Source organism: Rhinopithecus bieti, unplaced genomic scaffold, assembly GCF_001698545.2.
Source record: "Rhinopithecus bieti isolate Rb0 unplaced genomic scaffold, ASM169854v2 scaffold_20150, whole genome shotgun sequence".
NCBI lineage: Eukaryota > Metazoa > Chordata > Mammalia > Primates > Cercopithecidae > Rhinopithecus > Rhinopithecus bieti.
In genome coordinates, this window is record NW_016810565.1 from 5,358,602 (window position 1) to 5,383,488 (window position 24,887).

The following is a 24,887-nucleotide window of genomic DNA, read 5'->3' on the forward strand; positions in this document are numbered from 1 at the left end:
TGTTTCCAGGCTGGTGTCAAACTCCCGGGCTCAAATGATCTGCCTGCTTTGGCCTCCCAAAGTGCCGGGATTCCAGGTGTGAGACACTGGGCTCAGCCACGTGATTGTTTTTAAAAACAACTTCACGTGATGAAATGAAGTTCCTGCTGGAAGCCAGAATACTCTACCATGGAAATAATGACTCTATAAAAATTGTCCTTAAGCAGCTTTTTATTAGAAATAGGGTCATTTAAGAACCATCTATTCAAAATGTTTAAAAGTTGCTGGAGACTTTACTGATGACAAAAGCGACTGCTTCATAGACATTTCCAACCAATACTTCCAGCTTAACATGGTGGAAGGAGAACACATTTTGAGGCCAGCTCGATCTGTGCTCTAGGGCTTGGGTGAGGGGCTTCACCTCTACCAGCTTAATATCCTTAATATAAAAATGGGAATAAAACCACTGTGAGGAACAGGTTATTGGCACGATTAAATAAGATGTGTTACAATGCGTCCAACATATGTTATTAATTAATATGGCTTCCCTCTTCCTCCTCCTTTCACTGCAAAAATCTTTGTATTTCCAGACTCCTCACCTACCAGTCTCAAAACTAAAACAATACGAAGAATATTAGCACTTATTATTTTGAAATTTATTAAAACATAAATGACCCCATGGCTTGAAGAGTGAAACATTTTTTTCAGTAAAAAGATGCTTAAGTCTCTTATCTTCCAGTGTAAAATGTAGTGTTAAAATTGTCTACCCATAGGTGGTGCTGTTTACATAGTTCTTGAATAGCTGTGGCTTTGAAGTGAAATGGTCATGGGCCAGACACAGGGGTGTTTCTGTCAATGATGGACCACAGAGATGTCCGTGGTCCCACAAAATTATAATACTGTATTTTTATAGTATCTTTTCTATGTTTAGATACATCAATATTTAACACTGTGTTACCACTGCCTGCAGTATTCCCTACAGTCACGTGCTGTACAGGTCTGTAGCCCAGGAGCAACAGGTTAGACCATCAGGATGGACCATGAAGTTTTCTGTAAACACACATGCTATGATGTTCACACAATGAGGAAACACCTAACAATGTGTTTCTCAGAAAGTGCCTGTCATTAAGCGATGCCTGGCCATATACAATATCCTTCCATCCATTCAACAAAGTTATTGAGCACTCATGTTTGCCAGGCACTGTGTAAAGTCTACAGAATGGCACGGCCTGGACCCCCAGAGCCGAAGGGAGGGCAAGGGGTGTGTGCAGCGTGGTGGAGGGAGGAGAGCTACAGAGTCACAGATAAAGTTAACAGGCAGTTACAACACCATCTGAAAAGCACTGCTCTCAGAATAGAGGGCCGGGGGAGGCTCCCAGAAAAAAGAGGATCCTGAGTTGGGTCTTGAAGGATGAGTTGGAGTTCATCAAACACAGTCACCTTCCCTACTCCCACCCCCAGTTCCAGATACACCCGTCTGTCACTTGGGAGAGGGGTAAACCCCTCCCCCTCCTAAGTGCTAGAAGGTGTTTGCCTCAGAACAATTCATTAAGCTATGAATTTGCTCGTGTGGTTTTCTGCATCTGTGCTTTATTTTACGATAAAGTAAAAAGAATTTTCTAAATATGCTATCTTCTTACTTAGGTCGGCATTTCTTTAATTAGGTCTGGGCTTGATCGCCTATTCATGCGTTAAGGGCCACTGGTATTTCCTTCTCAGTGAGCGCCTGTGCAGACCCTTCACCATTTTTCTATTCCGTGGATTATCTTGTTCTCCCATTTGTGAGTCCTTTGTGAATGAAGCAGAGTGGCCCTGCAGGCATTATGCCACTGACATTTGTTAGGAGAATCAGTCTTTCTGTGCTGCTCCTTCCCACTCCCTGCCATGCCTTGGACTATGTTCTGTACACAGCAGGTGCTCCATAAGTCCAGACAGCAGTGGCACTGAAAGAGTAAGGTGAGAACAATTTTCAGAATTTCTGATTCCTCACTTTTCAGGCTGGGATAAAGGCAGAAATAAGAGCTGGGGAATTCCAAGACATCCCCAAGAAAAAAGGCCCTGCATGCAGGGGAGTGGGAGGGACACAAGTGTGCCGGCCTCAACTCCAATAAATAGTCTGGGATGCAGACATGGCACTCACAGCTGCCACTGTGACCAGCTGACCGCAGACCAGCTCTGCACTGAGGCTCCTATGCATAAGATCTTAGGCACCCTGTGAGGTAGGTACTACTTTTACTGCTACTGAGGAAAACCCCAAAGAGATTAAGTCACTTGTTCACAATGACAAAGCAAAGTGGCAGAGTTGGGATTAACACTTGCTTATGGCAATAAAGGCCCATCATTTTAACCTTCTTTTGTTATAGTTATCAGGGCAAGAAGATTCATTCGATAAATGCTTGTGGAGCACCTATTGTGTGCTGGGCATTGTTCTAGATGGCGGCCTGGTCTGAGTGGATTAGTGAAACTTGTTCGGTACTTACATGTCCAACTAAAGTACTTCGGGCTGGAAACACGATGAACCACATCTAAAATAACACTGCAAGAGTGTATTTATTCACACAAAGGCATACTCATACAGCAAGTGAAGAAGGGATCACAAAATAGGCACAAGAATGGCATTTATGTCAAAATTACACACTACACTCATAGAGCACCCTGCAAATAAAAGTCCATGTGGAAGTGTAATGACTGTTGGCTGTGAGTTCGCTGAGTGGTGAGAATGCAGGTGATTTTCGTTTCTTCCTTCTTGTGCATCTAGTTTTTTTTTTTTTTTTTGAGAAAGGGTCTTACTCCCATTGCCCAGTCTGGAGTACAGTGGTACGATCACAGCTCACTGTAGTCTCAGCCTCCCAGGCTCGAGCAATCCTCCCACCTCAACCTCTCAAACAGGTGGGACTACAGGTATGCGCCACCACGCCCAGCTAATTTCTGTATTTTTTTGTAGAGATGGGGTCTTGCCATGTTGTCCAGGCTGGTCTTGAACTCCCGGGCTCAAGCGATCCACCCGCCTCAGCCTCCCAAAGTGCTAGGATTATAGGAGTAGGCCACCACGCCCGGCCTAGATTTTCTAAAACAAGTTACTTGTATAATAAATAGATGGCCTCAAAAAAGGAAAAAATCTTCCTGGGGAAAAGTGAGCAATGTGTTGGAGAGGCATGGGTGTCAGGGCACAAGAGGGAAGGAGGAGCTGGTGGATGAAGGGCCCGGAGCCGCAGCCAAGGAGTAATGTTGAGCTGACGGCAGCAGTGAGCAGCAGTGATGCCATCGTAAAGGGAAAACAACTTTGCGCCCTGAAGAACCCTGAGGTGAAACAGTCAGAAGGCAATTTTACCAAATGCTAGAGCTTTAGAGAGGACAGGCGCTCAAGGTGTCCAGCCCAGGGCTTCTCGACTTGATACCTGTGATACGGGGCTGTCTGATCCTGGGGTTGAGGGAGCACAACACAAAAGGGCACCACACCTAACATGTCAACGTCTTCACTATGTGGAGGTGGTTTTTTTTTTTCATGTTTGTTGACTCCAAAGATGGGCAGTTTATATCACACTTGTCCAACCCACAGCCCACAGGCCACATGCAGCCCAGGACGACTTTGAATGTGGCCCAACACACATTCGTAAACTTTCTTAAAACATGAGATGTTTTTGGCAATTTTTTTTTTTTTTTTTTTTTGGTTCATCAGCTATCAATAGTGTTCGTGTATTTTATGTGTGGCCCAAGACAATTCTTTCAATCTGGGGAAGCCGAAAGTCCAGGGAAACCGAAATCCAGGGACACCCCTGATTTATACGTACGTGACAGCAAAGTTTCTAGCATATGACTAAAACATCCTTACTCTAACAAAATCAACTCATTTCAACAACTTCTCAGTAAAGCTGAAACTGTCTTGCTTATAAAGCTGACATAGCTCATTCCCCTAAGACTTAACAAAAGGGGAACCAGTTTGATAATTGAAATGCTTTATCAATCTAGCAACATCTAACATGAACTGTGCTTCTAAATAAGCAGCCAATTTTCTATCGGGGATAAAATACTTTTTTAATTGAAAAATATCTCTATTAGATTAGTTTACTGGCTACATTATACAAGCCTTCCATCACAATGTTATTGCCAATTCCCTATTTAAATGTAGTATTTCATGATGACATGAATCACTATGTAATTAATATTTATTTATCATCAATAGTACATAAAGTAAAATATTACCATATATTGCTTTTGTTTATAATAGAGGTTTTGTTGATGCAAAGATGAAATGCTGTTAAATTTTGTGGCTTGTTACAAAGTATTTGAAAAAGTTAAACATTCTAAGATAAAAGTCTTCCTTATCACAAGAAAGACTCCAATCTAGTGGCCGTTTGTAAAGAAAATGAGACATGGGAGCAAGAAGACTGAAACCATCATAAACAATACAGTTCTGGCTGGGCGCGTGGCTCACGCCTGTAATCCCGGCACTTCGGGAGGCCGAGGAGGGCGGATCACGAGGTCAAGGGCTCGAGACCATCCTGGCCAACATGGTGAAACCTCGTCTCTACTAAAAATACAAAACTTAGCTGGGCGTGGTGGCACGCAGCTGTAGTCCCAGCTACTAAGGAGGCTGAGGCATGAGAACTGCATGAACCCAAGAGGCAGAGGTTGCAGCGACCCAAGATTGTGCCGCTGTACTCCAGCCTGGAGACAGAGTGAGACTCCATCTCAAAAGAAAAAGAAAAAGAATATAGTTTTATGAAAGCAAAACATGTAATTACTTTAAAATAAAGTATCTCAGAAAAGGTTAATATTTAGGACTTCACAAACACTATTATTTTGTGTTCAATAGTAAGATTTGTATAATTTATACAGAATGGCTTTCTATCTACTGTAATTATTATTATTGAGAAATACATGTGCTGAGATGGAACTGTTTTTCTGAAGTAAAGGGAGCCTTTTTCTCATTTGCGCCTAAGTGCCATATGTGCTAACGACAGCTTTGCACATGGCGTGTGAGAAACTGTGAGCTTTATGGCTAATAATCTGTCACGGCTGCAAGTTAAAGCACTGCCTGTGTGAATGATTTGCTTCTTCTACAAAGCAGCACAGGGTGGAAGCCATCCCTATGACGTCAGCACTCTCACTCTCACTCACGTGTACCCTAACGAGCCTTCCTGAGTGGAAGAGAAGGGGGCTCCGGAACAGCGGGCAGGCTGGGATCACACATAGCCCACAGACCAGCTCCCGCCCGATGCCTTATTTAAGAACTGTGAGCATCACGAGGATTTACAATACTTTATCTCCCCCAACTATGTTAGACACAAGTGTAACGCAGATTGTGACAAAATCTAACACTTTCTTCTCACAAATGAGGAAAACAAAAAGAGAGGGATTGTAGAAAATCTCACCGATGACTTTGCTCTGCTCCACACAAGCCTGTCTTTATAACAACCATCACAGCGATGGCGACCATTTACTGAGTGCCAAGCCCTATGCTGGGTATTTTCCTACAAGTTAGCTCATTTATAAGATTCAAGGGAATTAGGTATAAAATCTCTAATTTGCAGAGGAAAAAATTGAGCTTGGAGACGTTAAGGCAGAACTGGATACACACCCAGACCTTTCTTTTACTGCAGAGCCTCTGCCCTTTCCACCATGTCTTGCTGCCTAAGGAACCCAACAAGGGCAATCTTTTAAATCACAGGACAGCCTGCAGGAACAATGGACACATCGAGTGAACGATGGGGAAGAGGCATGCCATCTTGAGTCCACTGAATGTAGTCATGTTTAAAAACAGAAATTACGTGGGGGCCACCTCCCTACTCCTTTCCTTCTCCATGTCCCATCCTCGAGAGTGGCGTTTCTCAGCAAGACTCCAGCTCTGCTTTGGTGCTAGGGTCAAAGCAGCCTAAGCATGGGGCTGCACACGTGGGAATACAGAGAAAGAAAGGCGGGAAGGGGTCACGCAGCCACTGAATTACCAGCTCGACCTTCACATCTACCGCATCTTAGCTGCTTCTTTCTGAGTTACCGCAGCTCTTACTCCTATGCGTCCCTGTCAGGAACAGCAATAGGCTAAGAGGAGACAGTGACTGTCTCTGAAACCCCTTCGGTGCACTATGCACGAAACTCAGTCAGTTCTGTGCTCTGCTCGCCTCAACCACCCCTGGGTTCTAACGAGACAAAGAATTTCTTTTTAAATGGACATGTTTAGTTGCCTGAACTAGTTTGGGAACATGATTAGTAAATTTTCCCAGTCCCTCATTTCCAAATCAAAATTTCCTACTGTGGCGTTTTTCAAAAATCTCTTTGTAAATATCTTCTATGGAAATATTTACCCAGCACATTTACCAAAGCCATAGGATTTTAAAGATAAAACGGATCTGGAGTTTACACAATGCAGATTCTTTTTGGAAACTCTTAATAAAAATCAGATGTGCAGAGGAGGAGCCAAGTCTCTCAGAACTGCCAAGATCTAGACATTTCAGGTCAACTTCCAAGCTTACCCTGAATTCAAAGCAGCTTTGGGCTGCACTGCACCTCCCACTAACTCACACTCTGTTGCCATTGTAACCACTTGGCCTCATTTCCAAGGTATTATCACCCCATTAGCATAATCTTCTGATAAGAAGTACTAATAGTCTAAATGAGAAGAAGACAGAACCCATGTTAATGGTTTTTTAAATTGTTAATTGACCGTGGACCTGACCTGCTATAGATATGAGAAGTGTCTCTATGTTTTCTAAAACAGACATCTTTTAGGAATAAAACTGAAAAGAGTTTAAGCTTCCTTTATAGGACTGAATCACCATGGATTTACAAACTTGGAATTTTTACAGCCTGTGGGTTGGAGTTGATTGCTTTATGACTAAGCCTTCTCCTGACATGAACATTTGGGGGAAAAAAACACATGCTTAGCCTCTGAAGCTGAAATTCCTTCCTAAGCTTTACTAAACAGAGAGAATAAAATTAAAGTACAGTGTTTAAAAAGTGAGAACAAAGTACAATGTTAGGTAAAAATACATAGAGAAACTGGATTTTCTTTACAGAGGACATTATATAGATATAAATATATTCTATAGACACAAAACAAGCTGGTAAAATGCCAAAAAGCAGCATTCAGGAATAAAATGTTAGTATGAGTTTCACTGATACTTACCACAATCCATTACAAACTAACCTCATAGAAAAATTCAAAATTTGGAGTCCATGTATTTCACGAAACCATTAAGAAAAATGGTTCATATTTCTGGTGTTCGCATCAATATTAAACATAGCCTCTGATAAATCATAAAATTACAACTTTTCAGCCACTCTGTCTCAGAAAGTACTGCTGAGAAACTTAACGCAGTCCATTAAAATGAACTTTAAAAGGTCAGGAGAGTGTACTAGAAATAGAAGGTGCTCACATAGAAATTCAGAATGGCTTCCCCAGTTCCAGGTACTTGGTACTAAGAAACTCTCAGGAACTACTTATGTCTACATGAGAGTGCTGGGAATCTGAGTGACAGTGTTTCTACCTGCACAGTAGTTTGTGTGAACTGTGCCTGGCAGCTGCCCTCAAATGGCTGTTTGATTAGTGCCTACAAATATCTGAGGAGAAGGCCTTCTTCTCCAAGAGTGCTCCTAGCTTGATGGAATATGAGGGGATCTTCTGACTCCTCTCTGGGGACAAGCGGTGCTAAAATATCTGAACAGCAGGAACCAAGAGATAAGATGTCCTTACCTTTCACTGTTCTTTTTGCCACTAGAAGAGCTGCTGGTAGAGCCTGTGCGATTCCGGTTTCCTTTGGAATCCCCATTGCTTTCTCTTCGACCCCCAGGAGATACTCGTTCAGAAGAGCTGGTCCTCTTGATGTTACTAAGGGTGGAATGTAAGTGACAGTGAACTCCTTAATATCCTGATTTTATTTTATTGCGACGCATACAAATACATACATAGAACATCATCCTTCCACGTGGATATTCAAGACAGGCCTAGCTACAGAGATCAAAATGCTTTTCAGAGTGTCACATGGAATAACACCTCTGCTCTCTGCCTCTGTAACTGAGTCCACTAGTACAGTTCACAGTCATGGAGGAAATTGAGACATTAAGACTTCAACAGTACCGTGTGAGAGCACTCCAGGGCCTTCCAGGGAGGCAATCCTGCCCCTGAGCAGGCTTCACTCTCCAGGGATGTCCAATCTTTTGGTTTCTGTGGGCCACATTGGAAGAAGAAGAATTGTTTTGGGCCACACATAAAATATACTAATGCTAACGATAGCTGATGAATTAAACACAAAAAAAATTTGCAAAAAAATAGAGTATTAAGAAAGTTTACAAATTTGTGCCGGGCCACATTCAAAGCCATCCTGAGCCACACACGGCCCATGGGCTCGCAGGTTGGACAAGCTTGGTCTAGATGGTGGTGTGTAACCCCGGGGGATGGTGCCCCCAGGAGACAGCTGGCCATGTCTGGAGACATCCTTCTGCTGCCACAGCGGGGAGGGACTGCTACTGGCATGTAGTGGGTGGAGGCCAGGGGTGCTGCTAAAAATCCTACGCAGCCCGGGATGGCCCCTCCACAAAGCATCACCTGGCCCAGACGTCAACAGTGCTGATGCTGAAGAAATCTGGCCTAAAGGCATGGGTGGGACAAATGCTAACAGGATGCCACAGGTAGCGACAGAAATGTTCCACCCTATGCAAGATGCCTTCGTTTGGAGGTGGTGTCCATGCAAGTGGCCAACTTCGTTTGCAGGACAAGAGTGACTAAAGTGCTCGGAGGCCTGGGAAGGCAGCCTGGGGAAGGCCTCCCAAAGACTGCGAATTTCCAGGAAAGATCAAATTAACGGCTTGAATGTGTTGTTACGACACAGACAGAAAGACCCTGCTCTAGGAGAGGGGATCTCCTATACACAGGGGATTCGCAGGCATGAGGGGTAAACCAGAGCCCAGGCACGGAGTGGAGGCCGATTGTCCCCCTCTCAGAGCACACTATGGACTGTTTGTGTCCCCCAAATTCATGTGTGGAAACCCTAACCCTCAATGTGAAGGAGTTAGGGGGTGGGGCCTTTGGGAGGTGATGAAGTCAGCAGGGTGGGGCCCTCATGAGTGGAATTAGTGTCCTAATGCAAGAGGCCCAGAGAGTGTCCTTTCCACCATGTGAGAAGATGGCCGCCTGCAACCTGGAAGGCAGCCCTCCTCAGAACCCAATCACGCTGGTCCCCTTGGTCTCGGACTCCCAGCCTCCAGGATGGTGAGACATATATTTCTGCTGTTTATACGCTTCCCAGTCTATGGACTTTGTTACAGCAACCCAAACTCACTAAGACAGAGCACATAACTGTAGTATAGGTATCTCTGTATATATTTTATAATCTTCATCATTAGTCCACACATTTCTTGAGATCTTATCTCATTTATCATTTTCGCATGCTTTGCAGAGCCTCATACAAAAGTTTGGTACACATTTATTAAATGAAAGGATGAAATGAATGGAAGTATCACACGCTGACCCTGTCACCAGAAGAGACACAAATTGCTTTAAGGCAGCACCTGCCCTGCAAGCAAAAAAGAAGGAGGGGAAGGGCGGGCAAGGGGCCAGGGCTCTGGGAACAGGCACAGACTTGGGTGGTTCTGGTCTTGACACTTGGAACTGGAGGTGTGGGTGGGTGAGAATACAAGCCTGCAACACCCGAGACAGCTCAGGACAGGCCTTGTCCATCTGGCAGGTGCTGAGCCACGGATGCAGAGGAAATCACTGAGGGAGGAGGTGACCAAGGACGGAAGAGCCCCGGGAAAACTAATGTTTAAAGACGTGGGCTGAGAAGCTACTGCAGGAGTCAGAGGTAGCAGCGACACCAGGAGAGAAGGAGTGGTGCGCAGAGGCTAGCGCAGGACGAGGTACGTGTGCTGGTGCTGCACAGAGGAGGGGGTGAGCTCCGGGAAGTGGGGAGTCTCAGGCGTCTCCAGTGGGCACAGCTTCGGTGAAGGGAACCAGATCTCAACAAGGAGCACGAAGGAACTGAGGAACTTAACACAGCCACCACCCCTGCTCCTGCACTGAAGCTCAGTGTCCTCCCTCCCCATAAGGAAATGACAAGCCTCCCATCTAGGCAGTTCCTGCCTGGTGCTGGCCGCTCTCCTTCTTGGTAGCCAGTGACTCTCTCCTCTCTTCCTACCTTCCCCTCTCTGTCTCCTCTGTCTATACCCTTCTTAGCCCAACTTGCAGTCCTCCTTCCTTTGCAACTTCCAGTGGCTCAGTTAGTAATCTCCGAGCAGGTTTTTAAAAACCTTCACGGTTTGTTGGCTTTGAAAAATCACCTCGCTCTCAAGGTGATTATCTGAATACACTTTCCACATAGTCTTTTTGGTAACTGGGGAACCCTTGAGTCGACAGTGCCAGAATCTTACAACTGCAATCAGCTGGGTGTGCCTTAAGGTCAAAATGTGTGTTTTTAGAATGCTCAATTTGGGGACAAGGAAATTACAGATTTTAAGAGAGCATTACATTTCTGAAATTTGGGATTAAAGTCTAAAAATTACAGGAGCCTTTGTGCTTCAAGTTCAAGATGTTCCCATGACGACAAACACCAAGCAAATTTGACTTAGCAGGATTATTCTCCGCCCAGTCTTTAGTACAACCTCTGAAGCACACTTTGCCCTGACCAGCTGCCGGGGCCCTGGGAGACTTTGCAGCCGCAAGAAGAGCCCAGAGCTCGGCCTCTGGGGTGTCCTTGTGGGAGTTCATGGCAAGTTCACAGCAAGTTCGAGAACTGTATAAAACACCCTTAAAGAGCTGAAAAACCACAACTGTTCATCAACTACAGCAAACAATAACTGATTTTCTAACAATTAACACTCAACCTGGTGGCTGGAAGAGTTCATGGGAGTGCCAGTGATAAAAACTGCAGCAGCAGCCACAGTTAACACTTAAGGAGTACTCTGGACTTTTACATACACTGTATTATTTAATTAAAACCTCACAAATCCCAGCAGCAATATCATTATCCTCATTTTACAGATGAAGAACCAAATTCAGGATTGTGAAGCAACTTGTCTGGGGTTACAGCAAGTGGTGGGGCTGGTGACTTCAACCCTGTGTTCTCTCTATTAGGCCCCTAATCAACACCACCTGCAATTTATGAATGTCAAAGTATACTAGTTTTGGAGGACCAGATGAGCATCTAAAAAAAACAATAAATGTCAATGATTAATATAGTTACATGACTGACGACTTGATGAATGGTAGGCACTGGACAAGACCTTGGAGCTACTATGTTAAAACAGAGATGGAAACAGTGGAAGGAACAGCTATGGTGACAAAGTAAATCTAAGTTCCCCTCACCTTGGTGTCGATCTATTCAGTTTGCAAGCATTGAGAAGACTCACAGATCTGTTTAATCTACGTATAAGAGGCACAGAAACAAAGCAGAATAAACGTGAGTGCAATTAATAAAAGCGTGGAAAAATACTTTGATAAGCTTCAGTAAATTGCAGGACACACACATCAAAATTGAAAAACATTTTGGTTCGCATACATAGATGTGGATATAATCCATCACAACTCTTCCAAGATATTTGTCATTCCCATATTTGCATTAAAACTTTAAACTTAAAAAAAAAAACTTACTGTTGTCCCAGATGTAGAATAAAAAACACGACATTTCCTTTTGAGAACCAATGGCTCTTGTGAATTAAAGAGGATTTACTAGGACTCAAAGTGAAGGACAGAAAATAAAGCTTAAAGACAAGACATTTGTGGTAACAAGGGCAGCCAGAGAGAGCAATACTGTACACTCACTGCAGGAAGCCTCCTCAAATAACCAGCAGGGAATATCAAAGAAGCTATGTTCCCTCTGGATGGCAAGTGAAAAACAATGCTCTTTATTTTGAAAGTGGTAGAAGTACTGCCTTGTGAGAGACTGTGCAATAATGCAGTATATTTTTTAGTGCTTAAGGCAAGTATTTTTGGTGTAGAAATGCATAGACATCACCATTACTTTGTTTTCCCTTCTGCTCTCTGCCCGCACACCCAAACCTGCAACCTTCTAAGTTATGAAAACAAATGGTTCTTTACATTACATTACGTATGCATTCAACAATTTGTGCCAATTAACACTTCAGACATAATAAAATTTCTGCAAAGAGACTGGTGACCATAAGAAAAACAGATATCTTTCTTCTTATGGTTAATAGGAATTCTAAGCATAAGAAGCTACAATTAGGTTTTCCTTCATCATGTGATTGGGAATCAAAAATTGGTTTTCCAAAATTTTGCAAAAGTATCCCAAACTTTTACAACCAAAACAGAAATCTGACAGGCAGCTCTTAAGTGTGACCAGAGATTTTGATGATTTCATTTGTCCCGACAGCTGGGGCGACTAACACTGGGTAAAAGCAGTGAACTGCTCAACAAACACTTACTAGGCATCGACCATCCACTGTCCACTATGCTGAGTGTTGGAGGGTCCACAGGGGACCAGGACCCACCTGGCTTTTGTCCCTCAAATTATGAGATAATTCTGACAGACTGAGATGACGCACTTCAATAATTAAATTAACAAATGCTCATATCTTTCACTGTCCAAAAACTGATCTTTGGCAAAATCCAAGTCATTTTTCAGGAAGGCTAGTGGTCTTGGAGAATCTTAGAGAATTCTATATACACAAGTCTTTTTTTCTACAATACAAAGTCAACTACTCAAGCTAGTGAGGAGAACCATATCACTTCTGATAACGGGACAGGTCCCACGGGTCTTCCTTTGTTCAATAGGACAATACTTCCACCTCTATTTTGCTACCGAGAACAGACTCAAACATGGATTTATCACCTGCGTTTCAATTCATCTGAATAATAGAGAAATAGATTAGAAATAATTCTTAAAAATCAACTGAAGCCAGATTTTGGCTTTCTGTTCTTCAAATCACGCTATGTCCCCAGCACTGACTTCAGTGCAATTACAAATGCTGTGCTTCTAAAAAGTGGAACTGTTTTTCCAAAGGACTATTAGCTGTTTGTTTGGAAGCAAGAGATATTTACCATTCTATCTCACATTTGTCACAGAGCATTTTTTAAATAACGCTTTTTGTACCAGTTTTGTTCTTTTGATCTCTGTTCACATAGCTTGGCCTATTGTCATGCTCTACTTATGAGCCCAGAGAACAGTGATTGTCCCTTTCTTGAGCCAGTAGAAATGTTACTCCATTGTCAGCCTCCGCATCCCCACTGAGCAAGGTATGACCTACAATGTCTTCCCTGGATTTTCTGCCTTTTTTCCTTTGCCTAATGGAAACAAAGCTTTTCCCAAGGATTCCAAATCAAGCCCTCAATCGAAGTCTTAATTGGCAACACAAAGCACAACCGCTGGGCACTGGACTATTTCCAAAGGGGATTTTGTTCTTAAGCACCAGGCTGAAAAACCCCCAGAGAAAAGAAAACAAACATATACCCATCCACACACCACAGATGCCCCGACTCATTTAATTTGGAACTCTGATTACAGAAAAATTCCTACCTGATTGTAAACAGATTTGAAATGACTTGGAAGTTATTTTAATCCTAATATTCAGAATGCCCAGCCTGCTTCTGTTTTCAGAATTCTCTCCTAATGAGAGATCTACAGGAACTTTACCGCGGAGTAGCAATTAGATGCTACTGTTCTTATTTCCAGCTTCCAAATGGAAGGGAACTCCCATCCACTGAAGCCCATAAAAGCCAGAAACGAACCAAAATACATGAATCACTACACTTTTACTCAAAACTCAGAGTCTTGGACACTCAGTCTAGAAAACTATGTATTTCTAGTTGGCAACTATATGCTGACCACAGCTTATTAGAGTAATCAAATGGATATTCTGTAAATTATAAGGAAAAGTCTACAGAAGCCTTAGAATGTTTCTGGGAGGGTTACCATTTAAATGCGAGTACACAAATGTACACACTTAGATATAACATGATGGCTACCATCATAATTTTTCACGTGTTCATTCGTTCCTTCCTGTCTTGCTCCCTTCCTCCCTCCCTTCTTTACTAAGATAAAATTGCTGAGAGTAATCGCCACCTATGAGCCCTTTCACATCTGGCTGAAATGTGGGGGTGTAAGACCCAGGACTCTGTTCATAGCCCGGACTTGTTTCTTTACTTGGTGTTTGGCCCCGGTGCCCCCTTATCAACATCAGACTTGCAATCTGAGAAATCTCTGCTGAGAGTCACCCTCACTCCTGATGGCCGCTCCTGCTCCCACAAATAGTACACAGACAGGAGGGGGCATAAAAGAAGGATGATTTGCAAGCAGTCATTATATCAAGCATTTTCCTTCGGCAGATGTCTGGGATGACCTGGAAATCTGTGCAGGAAGCAGCCGAGCACAATGGAAGGCGCACAGGCTTTGGAGCCAGACAGCCCAGGCCATGTTCCCCACGCTCCAGCCACATGACCCTGCCGCTGCTTCATCAGGGTTTGTGTGCTACTCTAAACTCTTCATTGTCATTTCAACAGGGTTCACAGCATCTTCTCTCGGAGTGGATCCCATCTCAAGAAACTACTATTTTGGCAGTAATTCCTCGCCCATTAAAGTTTTATCAGGAGACTGTAGCAACTCAGTCCTATCCTCAGTCTGCACTTCGAATTCTATTTCTCTTGCTATTTCCAGCACATTTGCAGTGGCTTTCTCCAGTGAAGTCTTGAACTGCCTCAGAGTCATCCATGAGGGCTGAAATCATTTTCTTCCCATTCATCTTCTGTTCATGTTGAGATTTTGGCCTCCTCCCATGAATCATAAATGTTCTTTTTTTTTTTTCCTTCGAGACAGGGTCTCACTCCATTGCCCAGGCTGGAGTGCAGTAGCGCAAATATGGCTCACTGCAGTCTCCCGGACTCAAGCAATCCTCCTGCCTCGACTTCCCAAAGTGCTGGGATTACAGGTGTGAGCCACTGTGCCTGGCCCCACAAATGTTCTTAAAGGCATTTAGAACGTTGAATCCTTTCTAGAGGTTTTCAATTGACATTGCCCAGATCTATTAGAGGAATCACTATCAATGGCAGCAATAGCCTTGCCAGGTGTGGTGGCTCACGTCTGTAATCCCAGCACTTTGGGAGGCCGAGGAGGGCGGATTATGAGGTCAAGAGATCGAGATCATCCTGGCCAACATGGCGAAACTCTGTCTCTACTAAAAATACAAAAAAATTAACTGGATATGGTGGTGTGCACCTGTAATCCCAGCTACTCGGGAGGCTGAGGTAGGAGAATCACTTGAACCCAGAGGCAGAGGTTGCAGTGAGCTGGGATCACACCACTGCATGCCAGCCTGGGCAACAGAGCAAGACTCTGTCTCAAAAAAAAAAAAAAAAAGTATTTCCTAAATAATAAAACTTGACAGTTGAAATTACTCCTTGATCCAAGGGCTGCAGAATGCATGTTGTGTGAGTTGGCATAAAAACATTAATTTCCTTGTACCGCTCCATCGGAGCTCCTGGGTGACTAGGTACACTGTAAATGAATAGTAGTATTGGGAAAGGAAGCTTTTTCTTCTGAGCAGTAGGCCTCAACAATGGGCTCAAAATATTCAGTACATCATATTGCTGTAACAGATGTGCTGTCATCTAGGTTTTCTTCCATTTACAGAGCACAGGCAGAAGAGATTTAGCATCACTCTTAAGGGTCCTAGGATTTTTGGAATGATAAATGAGCGCTGACTCCAATTTAAAGTCACCAGCCACACTGGGCTCTAACAAGAGTCAGTCTCTCCTCTGAAGCTTTGAAGCCAGGTATTGACTTCTCATATAAAAGTCCTAGATGGCACCTTCCTCCAATATAAGGCTGTTTTGTCTACATTGAAAATGTGTTGTTGTTGCTTTTTATTTTCTTTTTTTTTTGAGACAGAGTTTCGCTCTTTTTGCCCAGGCTGGAGTGCAGCGGCGCAATCTCGGCTCACTGCAACCTCTGCCTCCTGGGTTCAAGCAATTCTCCTGCCTCAGCCTCCCAAGGAACTGAGATTACAGGCGCCCGCCACCACGCCAGCTAATTTTTTGTATTTTTAGTAGAGACGGGTTTCACCATGTTGGCCAGGATGGTCTCGATCTCTTAACCTCATGATCTGCCCGCCTCAGCCTCCAAAAGTGCTGGGATTACAGGCATGAGCCACCGCGCCCGGCCTAAAATGTGTTGTGTAGTGTAGCTGCTTTCATCAGTTATCTTAACCAGCTAGGTCTTCTGCATAACCTGTAGCAGCTTCTACAATAGTACTTGCTGCTTTGCCTTGCACTTTTACGTTATGGAGAGGGCATCTTTCCTTAATCTCATAAGCCAACCTCTGCTGGCTTCAATCTTTTCTTCTACAGCTTCCTCACCTCTCTCAGATTTCATAAAATTGAAGAGAGTTAGGGCCTTGCTCTGTATTAGGCTTTGGCTTAAGGGAATGTTGTGCCTGGTATGATTTTTTATTCTGACCACTCAAACTTTCTCCCTATCAGGAATAAGGATGTCACTTTTTTTTTTTTTTTCACATGTTCACTGGAGTAACACTTCGAATTTCCTTCAAGAACTTTTTCTTGGCATCTACAGCTTGGCTAACTGTTTGGCACAACAGGCCTGCATGAGTCCATTTAGTGCAGCTATAAAGGAATGCCTGAGGCTGGGTAATTTATAAAGAAAAGAGGTTTAATGGCCTCACAGTTCCGCAGGCTGCCCAGGAAGCATGGCACCGGCATCTGCTCAGCTTCTGGTGCAGTCTCAGGGAGTTTTAAATCATGACAGAAGACAAGACAGGGGCAGGCACGTCATTTGGCAAGAGAGGGAGCAAGTGGGGAGGAGGTGCCACGCTCTTTTAAACAACCAGACCTTGAGTGAACTCACAGCAAGAACTCACTCATTGTGAGGACAGCAACAAGACGTTCATGAGGGATCTACGCTGATGACCCAAACACCTCCTCCCAGGCCCATCTCCAACACTGGGGATCACATTTCAACTTGAAATGTGGAGGAGACAAACATCTAAACCACATGATGGTCTACCCTGGCTTTTGACATGCCTTCCTCATTAAGCCGAATCATGTCTAGCTTTTGATTTAAAGTGAGAAATGTATGACTTTTCCTTCACTTGAACACTTAGAGGCCATTATAGGGTTACTAAATGGCCTTATTTCAATACTGTTGTGTCTCAGGGAAACGGGAGGCCGATGGAGAGGGAGAGATAGGGAAACAATGGGCAGAGCAGTCAGGACACAAACTGCATTTATGGATTAAGTTTGCCCCTTCTCTGGGTGCTGTTTTGGGTGCCCCAAAACAATTACAGTATTAACACCAAAGATTACTGATCACCATTCCAGACATAATGATAACAAAAAAGTTTGTAATGTTGTGAGAATTACCAAAATGTGACATGAAGTGGGTACATGTTGGAAAGACGATGCTGATAGATTTACGCAACACAGGGTTGCCATCGCCTCCAATTTGTAAAAAAATGTGGTAAAGCACAATAAAGACAGACACAATAAAATGAGGAATGCCTGTATTTGCTACAATAAAAAGTGAATCTTTAAACAACTCACTCTTGAACAATCAATGGTCAAAGAGGAAATCATAAAGAAATTTTAAAAATATCTGGAGACATATGAAAATACAACATACCAAAACTTACAGGAGGCAGTTAAAGGGGTACTAAGAGGGAAGTCTACAGTGATCAAAGTTTCCATAAAAAGAAGACAGATCTCACATCAGCCTCCTGACTTTATACTTCAAGGAACTAGAAAAAAAAAGATAAAACCAAAAGTTGGCAGAAGGAAGGAAATAATAAAGATTAGAGCAGAGACAAATGAAGGCGAGAATAGAAAACAGAAAAAAAAAATCAACAAAACCAAGAATTGGTTTTTTAAAAAAGATCAACCAAATTGAAAAACCCTTAGCTAGACTAACAAAGAAAGAGAGAAAATTTAAATAACTAAAATTAGAAATGAAAGGACATTACAACTGATATAACAAAAACAAGAAGGACTATAAGAGACCACTGTGAACAAGCATATGCCAGCAAATTGGGTGACCTAGAGCAGATGAATAAGCCCTAGAAACAAACAGCCCACCAGGACTGAATCATAAAGAAGTAAAAAATATGAACAGACCTAGAACTAGTAAGGAGACTGAAGCAGTAATCAAAAATCTCCCAACAAAGAAAAGCCCAGGACCTGATGACTTCAGCGGAGAATTCTATCAGACATTTAAAAAAGGATAAATTCCAATCCTCCTTAAACTCTTCCAAAGAATCGAGGAGGAGGGAACACTTCCAAATCACTGCATGAGGCCAGCATTATTCTAATACCAAAACCAGACAAAGATACAAGAAAACTACAGACCAATATCCCTGATGAATGTTGATGAAAAAATCCTCAACAAAATACTAGTAAACTGAATTCAACAGCACATTAAATGGATTATACACCATGACCAACTGGGATTTATATTTGGAATGCAAGAATGATTCAACACATGAAAATCAATCAATGTGATACAATATTCACAGAACAAAAGACAAAAACCACATGATCATTTCAATTGATGCAGAAAAAGCATTTGACAAAATTCAACACCCTTTCATGATAAAAACAAAACAAACTAGGAATAGAAGGAAACTACCTCAACGTAATAAATGCTAGATTTGAGTGGCCATAGCTCAAATAAATACTCAACGGTAAAAGACTGAAATCTTTTCCTCTAAAACCAGGAAGAAGGCAAGACACCCACTCTTGCCACTATTATTCAACATAGTACTCGAAGTCCTAGCCAGAGCAATTAGACAGGAGAAAGAAATGAAAGGCATCCAAATAGGAAAGGATCCAAAGTAAAACTACCTGTCTACAGATGACAGAATCTTATACTTAGAGAACCCTAAAGATTCCAGAAAAAAATTGTGAGGACTAATACATAATTTCAACAAAGTTTCAGGATACACAACCAACACACAAAAATCAGATGCATTTCTATACAATAACAATGACCAAGCTGAAAAGGAAGTTAAGAAATTAATTCTATTTACTGCAGCATCAAAAAGGATAAAACACTTAGGAATAACTTTAACCAAGGAGATAGAAGACTTATACACTGAGAACCACAAAACCTTGCTAAAAGAAAATACAAAAAAAGAGAAAGACATCCTATGTTTATGGATTGGAAGACTTAATATTGCTTAATGTCCATACTACTCAAAGTGATATGCAGATTTAATGCAGTCTCTATCAAAATCCCAATGGCATTTTTTGCAGAAATAGAAAAAAACTATCCTAAAATTCATATGGAATATCAAGGGATCCTAAATAGCCAAAACAATCATGAAAAAGAACAATACAGTTGGGGGCCTCCCATTCCCTGATTTTGAAACATACTAAAAGCAAGAGTAATCGGCCGGGCGCGGTGGCTCAAGCCTGTAATCCCAGCACTTTGGGAGGCCGAGACGGGCGGATCACGAGGTCAGGAGATCGAGACCATCCTGGCTAACACAGTGAAACCCCGTCTCTACTAAAATACAAAACTAGCCAGGTGAGGTGGCAGGCGCCTGTAGTCCCAGCTACTCGGGAGGCTGAGGCGGGAGAATGGCGCAAACCCGGGAGGCGGAGCTTGCAGTGAGCTGAGATCCAGCCACTGCACTCCAGTCCGGGCGACAGAGCGAGACTCCGCCTCAAAAAAAAAAAACAAAAAAAAAAGCAAGAGTAATCAAGATGGTAGGGTATTGGCCATAAGGACAGATGTGCAGATAAATGGTACAGAATAGCCTGTGATGGATGAATGGATAAACAAAATATGATAAAGATGGGGATAACAGACACTGGGGACTCCAAAAGGAGGGTGGGAGAGAGGTGGGTAATGGCTGAAAAACTTCCTATTTGGTATTATCTTCACTATCTGGGTAACGGGATCAACAGAAGCCCAAACCTCAGCATCACAAATACACCCTTGTAACCAACCTCCACACATACCCCCTGAATCTAAAATTAAAATAAAAAGCAAAATATGATATATACACACAATGCAATATTATCCAGCCTTAAAAAGAAAATCAGTCACATGCTACATATGGATGCATGTCGAGGACATTATGCTAAGCAAAGTAAGCCAGTCACAAAAGGACAAGCACTACTTAGATGATCCCACTTCTGTGAAATACCTAATGCAGTCAGAATCATAGCAACAAAAAGTAGAGGTGTGGCTGTCAAGGCAGTGGGGAGAATAGAGGGGGACTTACTATTTAATGGGTCTAGAATTTCCATTTTGCCTAATGAAAAAGTTCTAGAGCTCTGTTGCACAACAGCAGATGTGTGAATATACTTAACACTACTGAACTCTTTTTTTTTTTTTTAGATGGAGTTTCGCTCTTGTCACCCAGGCTGGAGTGCAATGGTGTGATCTCGACTCACTGCAACCTTGGCCTTCCAGGTTCAAGTGATTCTCCTGCCTCAGCCTCCCAAGTAGCTGGGATTACAGGCATGTGCCACCGTGCCCAGCTAATTTTTGTATTTTTAGTAGAGACGGGGTTTTGCCATGTTGGTCAGGGTGGTCTCAAACTCCTGACCTCAGACGATCCACCTGCCTCGGCCTCCCAAAGTATTGGAATTACAGGCATGAGCCACTGAGCCTGGCTAGCACTACTGAACTCTACACTTAAAAACGTTAAGGTAGGCTGGTCTCACACTCCTGAGCCCAAGTGATCTCCCCACCTTGGCCTCCCAAAGTACTGGGATTATAAGTGTAAGCCAAAGCACCTGGCCCTAAAATATAAAAATCTTTAAATGGCAATTACAAAATAATACCAAAGTTAAGAGCAAACTGTGCTCTTTGTGACAGACAACATCAATATTTAGACTCCACTGTTGGGTACATTTTGAAAGCATGAGCTTATCCAAATTGCATAGAGAAAAATCTGAGGTTGCCATGGCAATCTGAATTTTGTCATGTTCCCAGTATGGACTTGGGAACAGTTATTTATTTTTACCCAGGTTATACTAACATTTGTTTTTTCAAAAGAGAACTTTAAGTAAAAATACAAAACACCACACTGTGGTTTTAGCCAGTGAGGTTTCAAAGGCAACACAAGTAAATCTAAAACAAGAATAATAATAAACTTAACTAGTTCCTGTTACGGCAACATACAAAATGTTGGACTTTTATAAGCTTTAACTCAGAGAAGAAATTGTACAATATCATTTTAAAAAGTAATACTCATTTTGGGATCGAAGAGAGAACTGCTTTTAGAGTTCCTTTAAGGCCCTGCTTCTGGCTCACCTTTTGGTTGTTGGCACAGCAGTTTCTTTCCTGGCCCCAGAGGGGGACGGTAGAGAGCCACTAGGTTTCTTTGGTAACACAGTGCCATTGTTGACAGTGGTTCTTAAAGGCAGGGTCTGCATCAGTGGTCTTGCTGTAAGACAAGCAGAAAATAATATCAGAAACTTCCCTTTTGTAAAGGTAACATTTTACAGCAGGGGTCCTCAACCTCCTGTTAGGAAGATGACGCCACACAGCAGGAGGAGGTGAGCAGTGAGTGAGTGAGCAACTCGTCATCTGTATTTACAGTTGCTACCCATCACTCATGTTACCACCTGAGCTCTACCTCCTGTCAGATCAGATTAGATTCTCTTAGGAGTGCAAACTCTTGTGAACCGTGTAAGCAAGGGATCTAGGCTGAGCGCTCCTTATGAGAATCTAATGCCTGATGATCTGTTACTATCTCCCATCAACCCTAGATGGGACTATCTGGTTGCGAGAAAACAAGCTCAGGACTGCCATTGATTCTACATTACGGTGAGTTGTGTAATTATTTCATTATATATTAAAATGTAATAATAATAGAAAGAAGGCACACAATGAATGTAACATGCTTGAATCGTCCCAAAACCATCCCCAACACCCACCCCACTTCTATGGAAAATCATCTTCCACAATTTTCTTGGTACCAAAAAGGCTGGGGACCACTGTTTTACAGAACGTAAGCTAGGTAGAAAGGAAAAGGGCATGAATTTTGAAACACTAGCAACACTGACAAAGACATGAAGGCAATTCCTTGGAGAAAGGATCATCTTTTTCTTTTTTTTTTTTTTTGAGACAGAGTTTCGCTCTTGTTGCTCAGGCTGGAGTGCAGTGGCACAATCTTGGCCACCTCAGTCTCTTGGGTTCAAGCAATTCTCCTACCTCAGCCTCCCGAGTAGCTGGGATTACAGATGCTGGCTACCATGCCCAGCTAATTTTTGTATTTTTAGTAGAGACGGGGTTTCACCATGTTGGCCAGGCTGGTCTCGAACTCCTGACCTCAGGTGATCCGCCTGCCTCAGCCTCCCAAAGTGTTGGGATTACAGGTATGAGCCACCATGCCCAGCCAAGATCTTCATCTTTTCAACAAAGGGAACCTAGACACTAACCTCACACCCTACACAAAGATTAACTCAAAACGGCCCATAAACCTAAATTTAAAATGCAAAACTACAAAACTTCTAGAAGAAAGTGATTTGGTGATGAGTTTTTAGATCTAATACCAAAAGCACAATCCATGAAAGAAAAAAATTGATAGCTTGGACTTCATTAACATTTTTAAAAATTTGCAAAAGAACTTAAGAGGATTAAAATACAAGGCATAGATTAGGAGAAAATATTTGCACATCACATATCTGATAAAAGACTTGTATAAGGAATATAAAAAGAACTCCTCAAATTCAATGGTAAGAAAACAAACAGCCCAATTAAAAAAATGGGCAAAAGATCTGAAAAGACACTTCACCAAAGAAGACATATACAGATGGCAAATAAGCATATGAAAAGATGCTCGACATCATTTGTCATTAGGGAAATGCAAATTAAAACAATAATGAGATACTTCTATACACCTATTAGAATGGCTGAAATCCAAAAAGACAGACAAAATACCAATTGATGGCCAGGATGCCGATCAATAGGAACTCTCATTCCTTGCTGGTGGGAATGAAAAATAGTACAGCCACTGTGGAAGACAGTCTGGCAGTTTCTTATAAAGCTAAATATAGTTTCACCATATGATCCGGTAATTGTACTGACACTAGGTATTTACCCAATTGATCTGAAAACTTATGTCTGCACAAACCCACATGTAAATATTTAGAGCTGCTTTATTTACAATCGTCAAAAACTGGAAGCGACCAGGATGTCCTCTGATAGGTGAATAGATAAACAGACTGGCCCATCCATACAATGGAATATGAGTTGGTGATAAAAGGAATGAAGCAAACCACATCTGAAATCCACATTGCTAAAGGAAAGCAGCAAGTCTGAGAGGCTCCATGTTGTATGACTGCATTTATATGACATTTGAGTAAAGGCAAACTAAAGACAGAAAATCGATTTGTGGCTGTCAGAGGTTGCAGGGCAGGGGCTGAATAGGTGGCGTAAAGGAGGTCTTCTATGGTGATAAAACTATTCTGTAAGATACCATCGTGAGGGATATGTGACATGATGCCTTGTCAAAGCCCAGAGACCCTTACAGCACCAAGAGTGAACCTTGAAGTATGCAAGTAAAACTGACTAGGAGACGGGGAAACCCCAGGATGGAATGAAGATTGTATGACAATAATATGACAACCTCACTGAAGGCAGTGGGGGGGAAGGAAGGTGCTGACCTAAGTCATTCTGGAAATGAGTAGAGACTGTAAAACTAAAGAGAACAGGAACTGCATATCAGCACTGCATTTTAGTTAGGAAGGCTGCTTCCCACAAAGGTGGAGGCTAACAATTCTGAAACCACTACACAGGAACACCAGGATGGAACAATTACATAAAAAGATGGAGGATGGCAGGGGCAGGTCTCTCACTGTTGGAGAGGAGGTGATGGATAAGCAAGGGGAGATGGTGGGAATGAACCATGTGCCACTAGAGTAGAGACATCAGGGCAGACTCAGGTTTCCCTTAACACAGATGCAGATACGTAAGTATAAATACATACATAGACACACACACACAGGTTAGTATAAACACATGCTTCTGAGCCCTGTCTGCTGAGAGGGCCTAAAGCAATGACACCCAATGCCCAAACCTTGGTTTCCAAGGCTGTTCTGTAGCAGAAGAAAGCAGGCCTCCAGGGGAAGCAGCTGCACGTAGGGCTGGGGCAGGGAACACATGAATCTGGAGTCTCCTGTTAAAGAAGTGCTCGGACAACAACAATAAAACCAAAAGACACTACTCTGGTGGGGGCAAGTCAAACGGACACAGGACCTAACTGAAAGAGCTCCCAAAGGCCAAAGCTGGAACAATTTGAGCCACAAAACAAATAACATAGTATTTGGTTATAACCCAAATTACACAACAAGTATCTGTAAGTTTATGCTGCAGTATATATAAATAAATGATTGGGTAAATATATAAATGAAGAGAACAGACAAATCCCCATGCAGCTATATTCTGAATAATTTATGTGGCTACCCCACCCTCAGGAAGGTAGAATATAATCTGCCACTCCTTAAGTGTAGCTGGCGCATGATGACTTCCTTCTAACAGTCAAGTGATGAAGTTGGGGGAGAAGTCACTTTCCAGTGGACAGACCTGACCAACACTCCCTCGGCCAGGTGGCCAAGGTCAACAACCACAGTGATGAGCCATGTTGATGGCATGCACCCTTGGACGGGATGTGCTGATAAGATGAGAACGGCACTTTACCTCTGTGCCTTCCTCCCGAAAGCCCATAACCTGAGTCTATCCATGAGAAAAACATCACACGAAGCCAAGTTGAAGGAGAGTCAATGAACTCTCTACTCAGTATTCTTCAAAACTGTCAAGATCATCAAAAACAAGGAAGACCGTCAGCCTGGAGGAGGCTGAGGAGCCAGGGTAACTAAAGATCATGCGTTATCCTGCATGGGAATCTGGAACCAAAAGGGCTTAAGGGACAAACTAAGGAAATCCCAATAGAGCATGGCCATTAATTAATAATAACATATTAATATTGGTCCACTA

The 24,887-nt window shown here is 42.7% G+C and overlaps 1 protein-coding gene across 4 annotated transcripts in view; it reads right to left on the minus strand.

The window, feature by feature from the left end:
• EML1 (EMAP like 1) overlaps positions 1-24,887 on the minus strand; it is a 210,124-nt gene that overhangs the window by 58,048 nt on the left and 127,189 nt on the right. For 2 of the 4 annotated variants that reach the window (XM_017892320.1, XM_017892321.1), the window contains exons 3-5: positions 21,201-21,333; positions 11,279-11,335; positions 7,673-7,807 (exon numbers count right to left, since the gene is read on the minus strand). In XM_017892320.1, the coding sequence (XP_017747809.1) occupies positions 7,673-7,807; positions 11,279-11,335; positions 21,201-21,333 (325 nt within the window). The remainder of the gene's footprint in view (positions 1-7,672; positions 7,808-11,278; positions 11,336-21,200; positions 21,334-24,887) is intronic. The other 2 variants (XM_017892322.1, XM_017892323.1) reach the window with 1 other exon arrangement.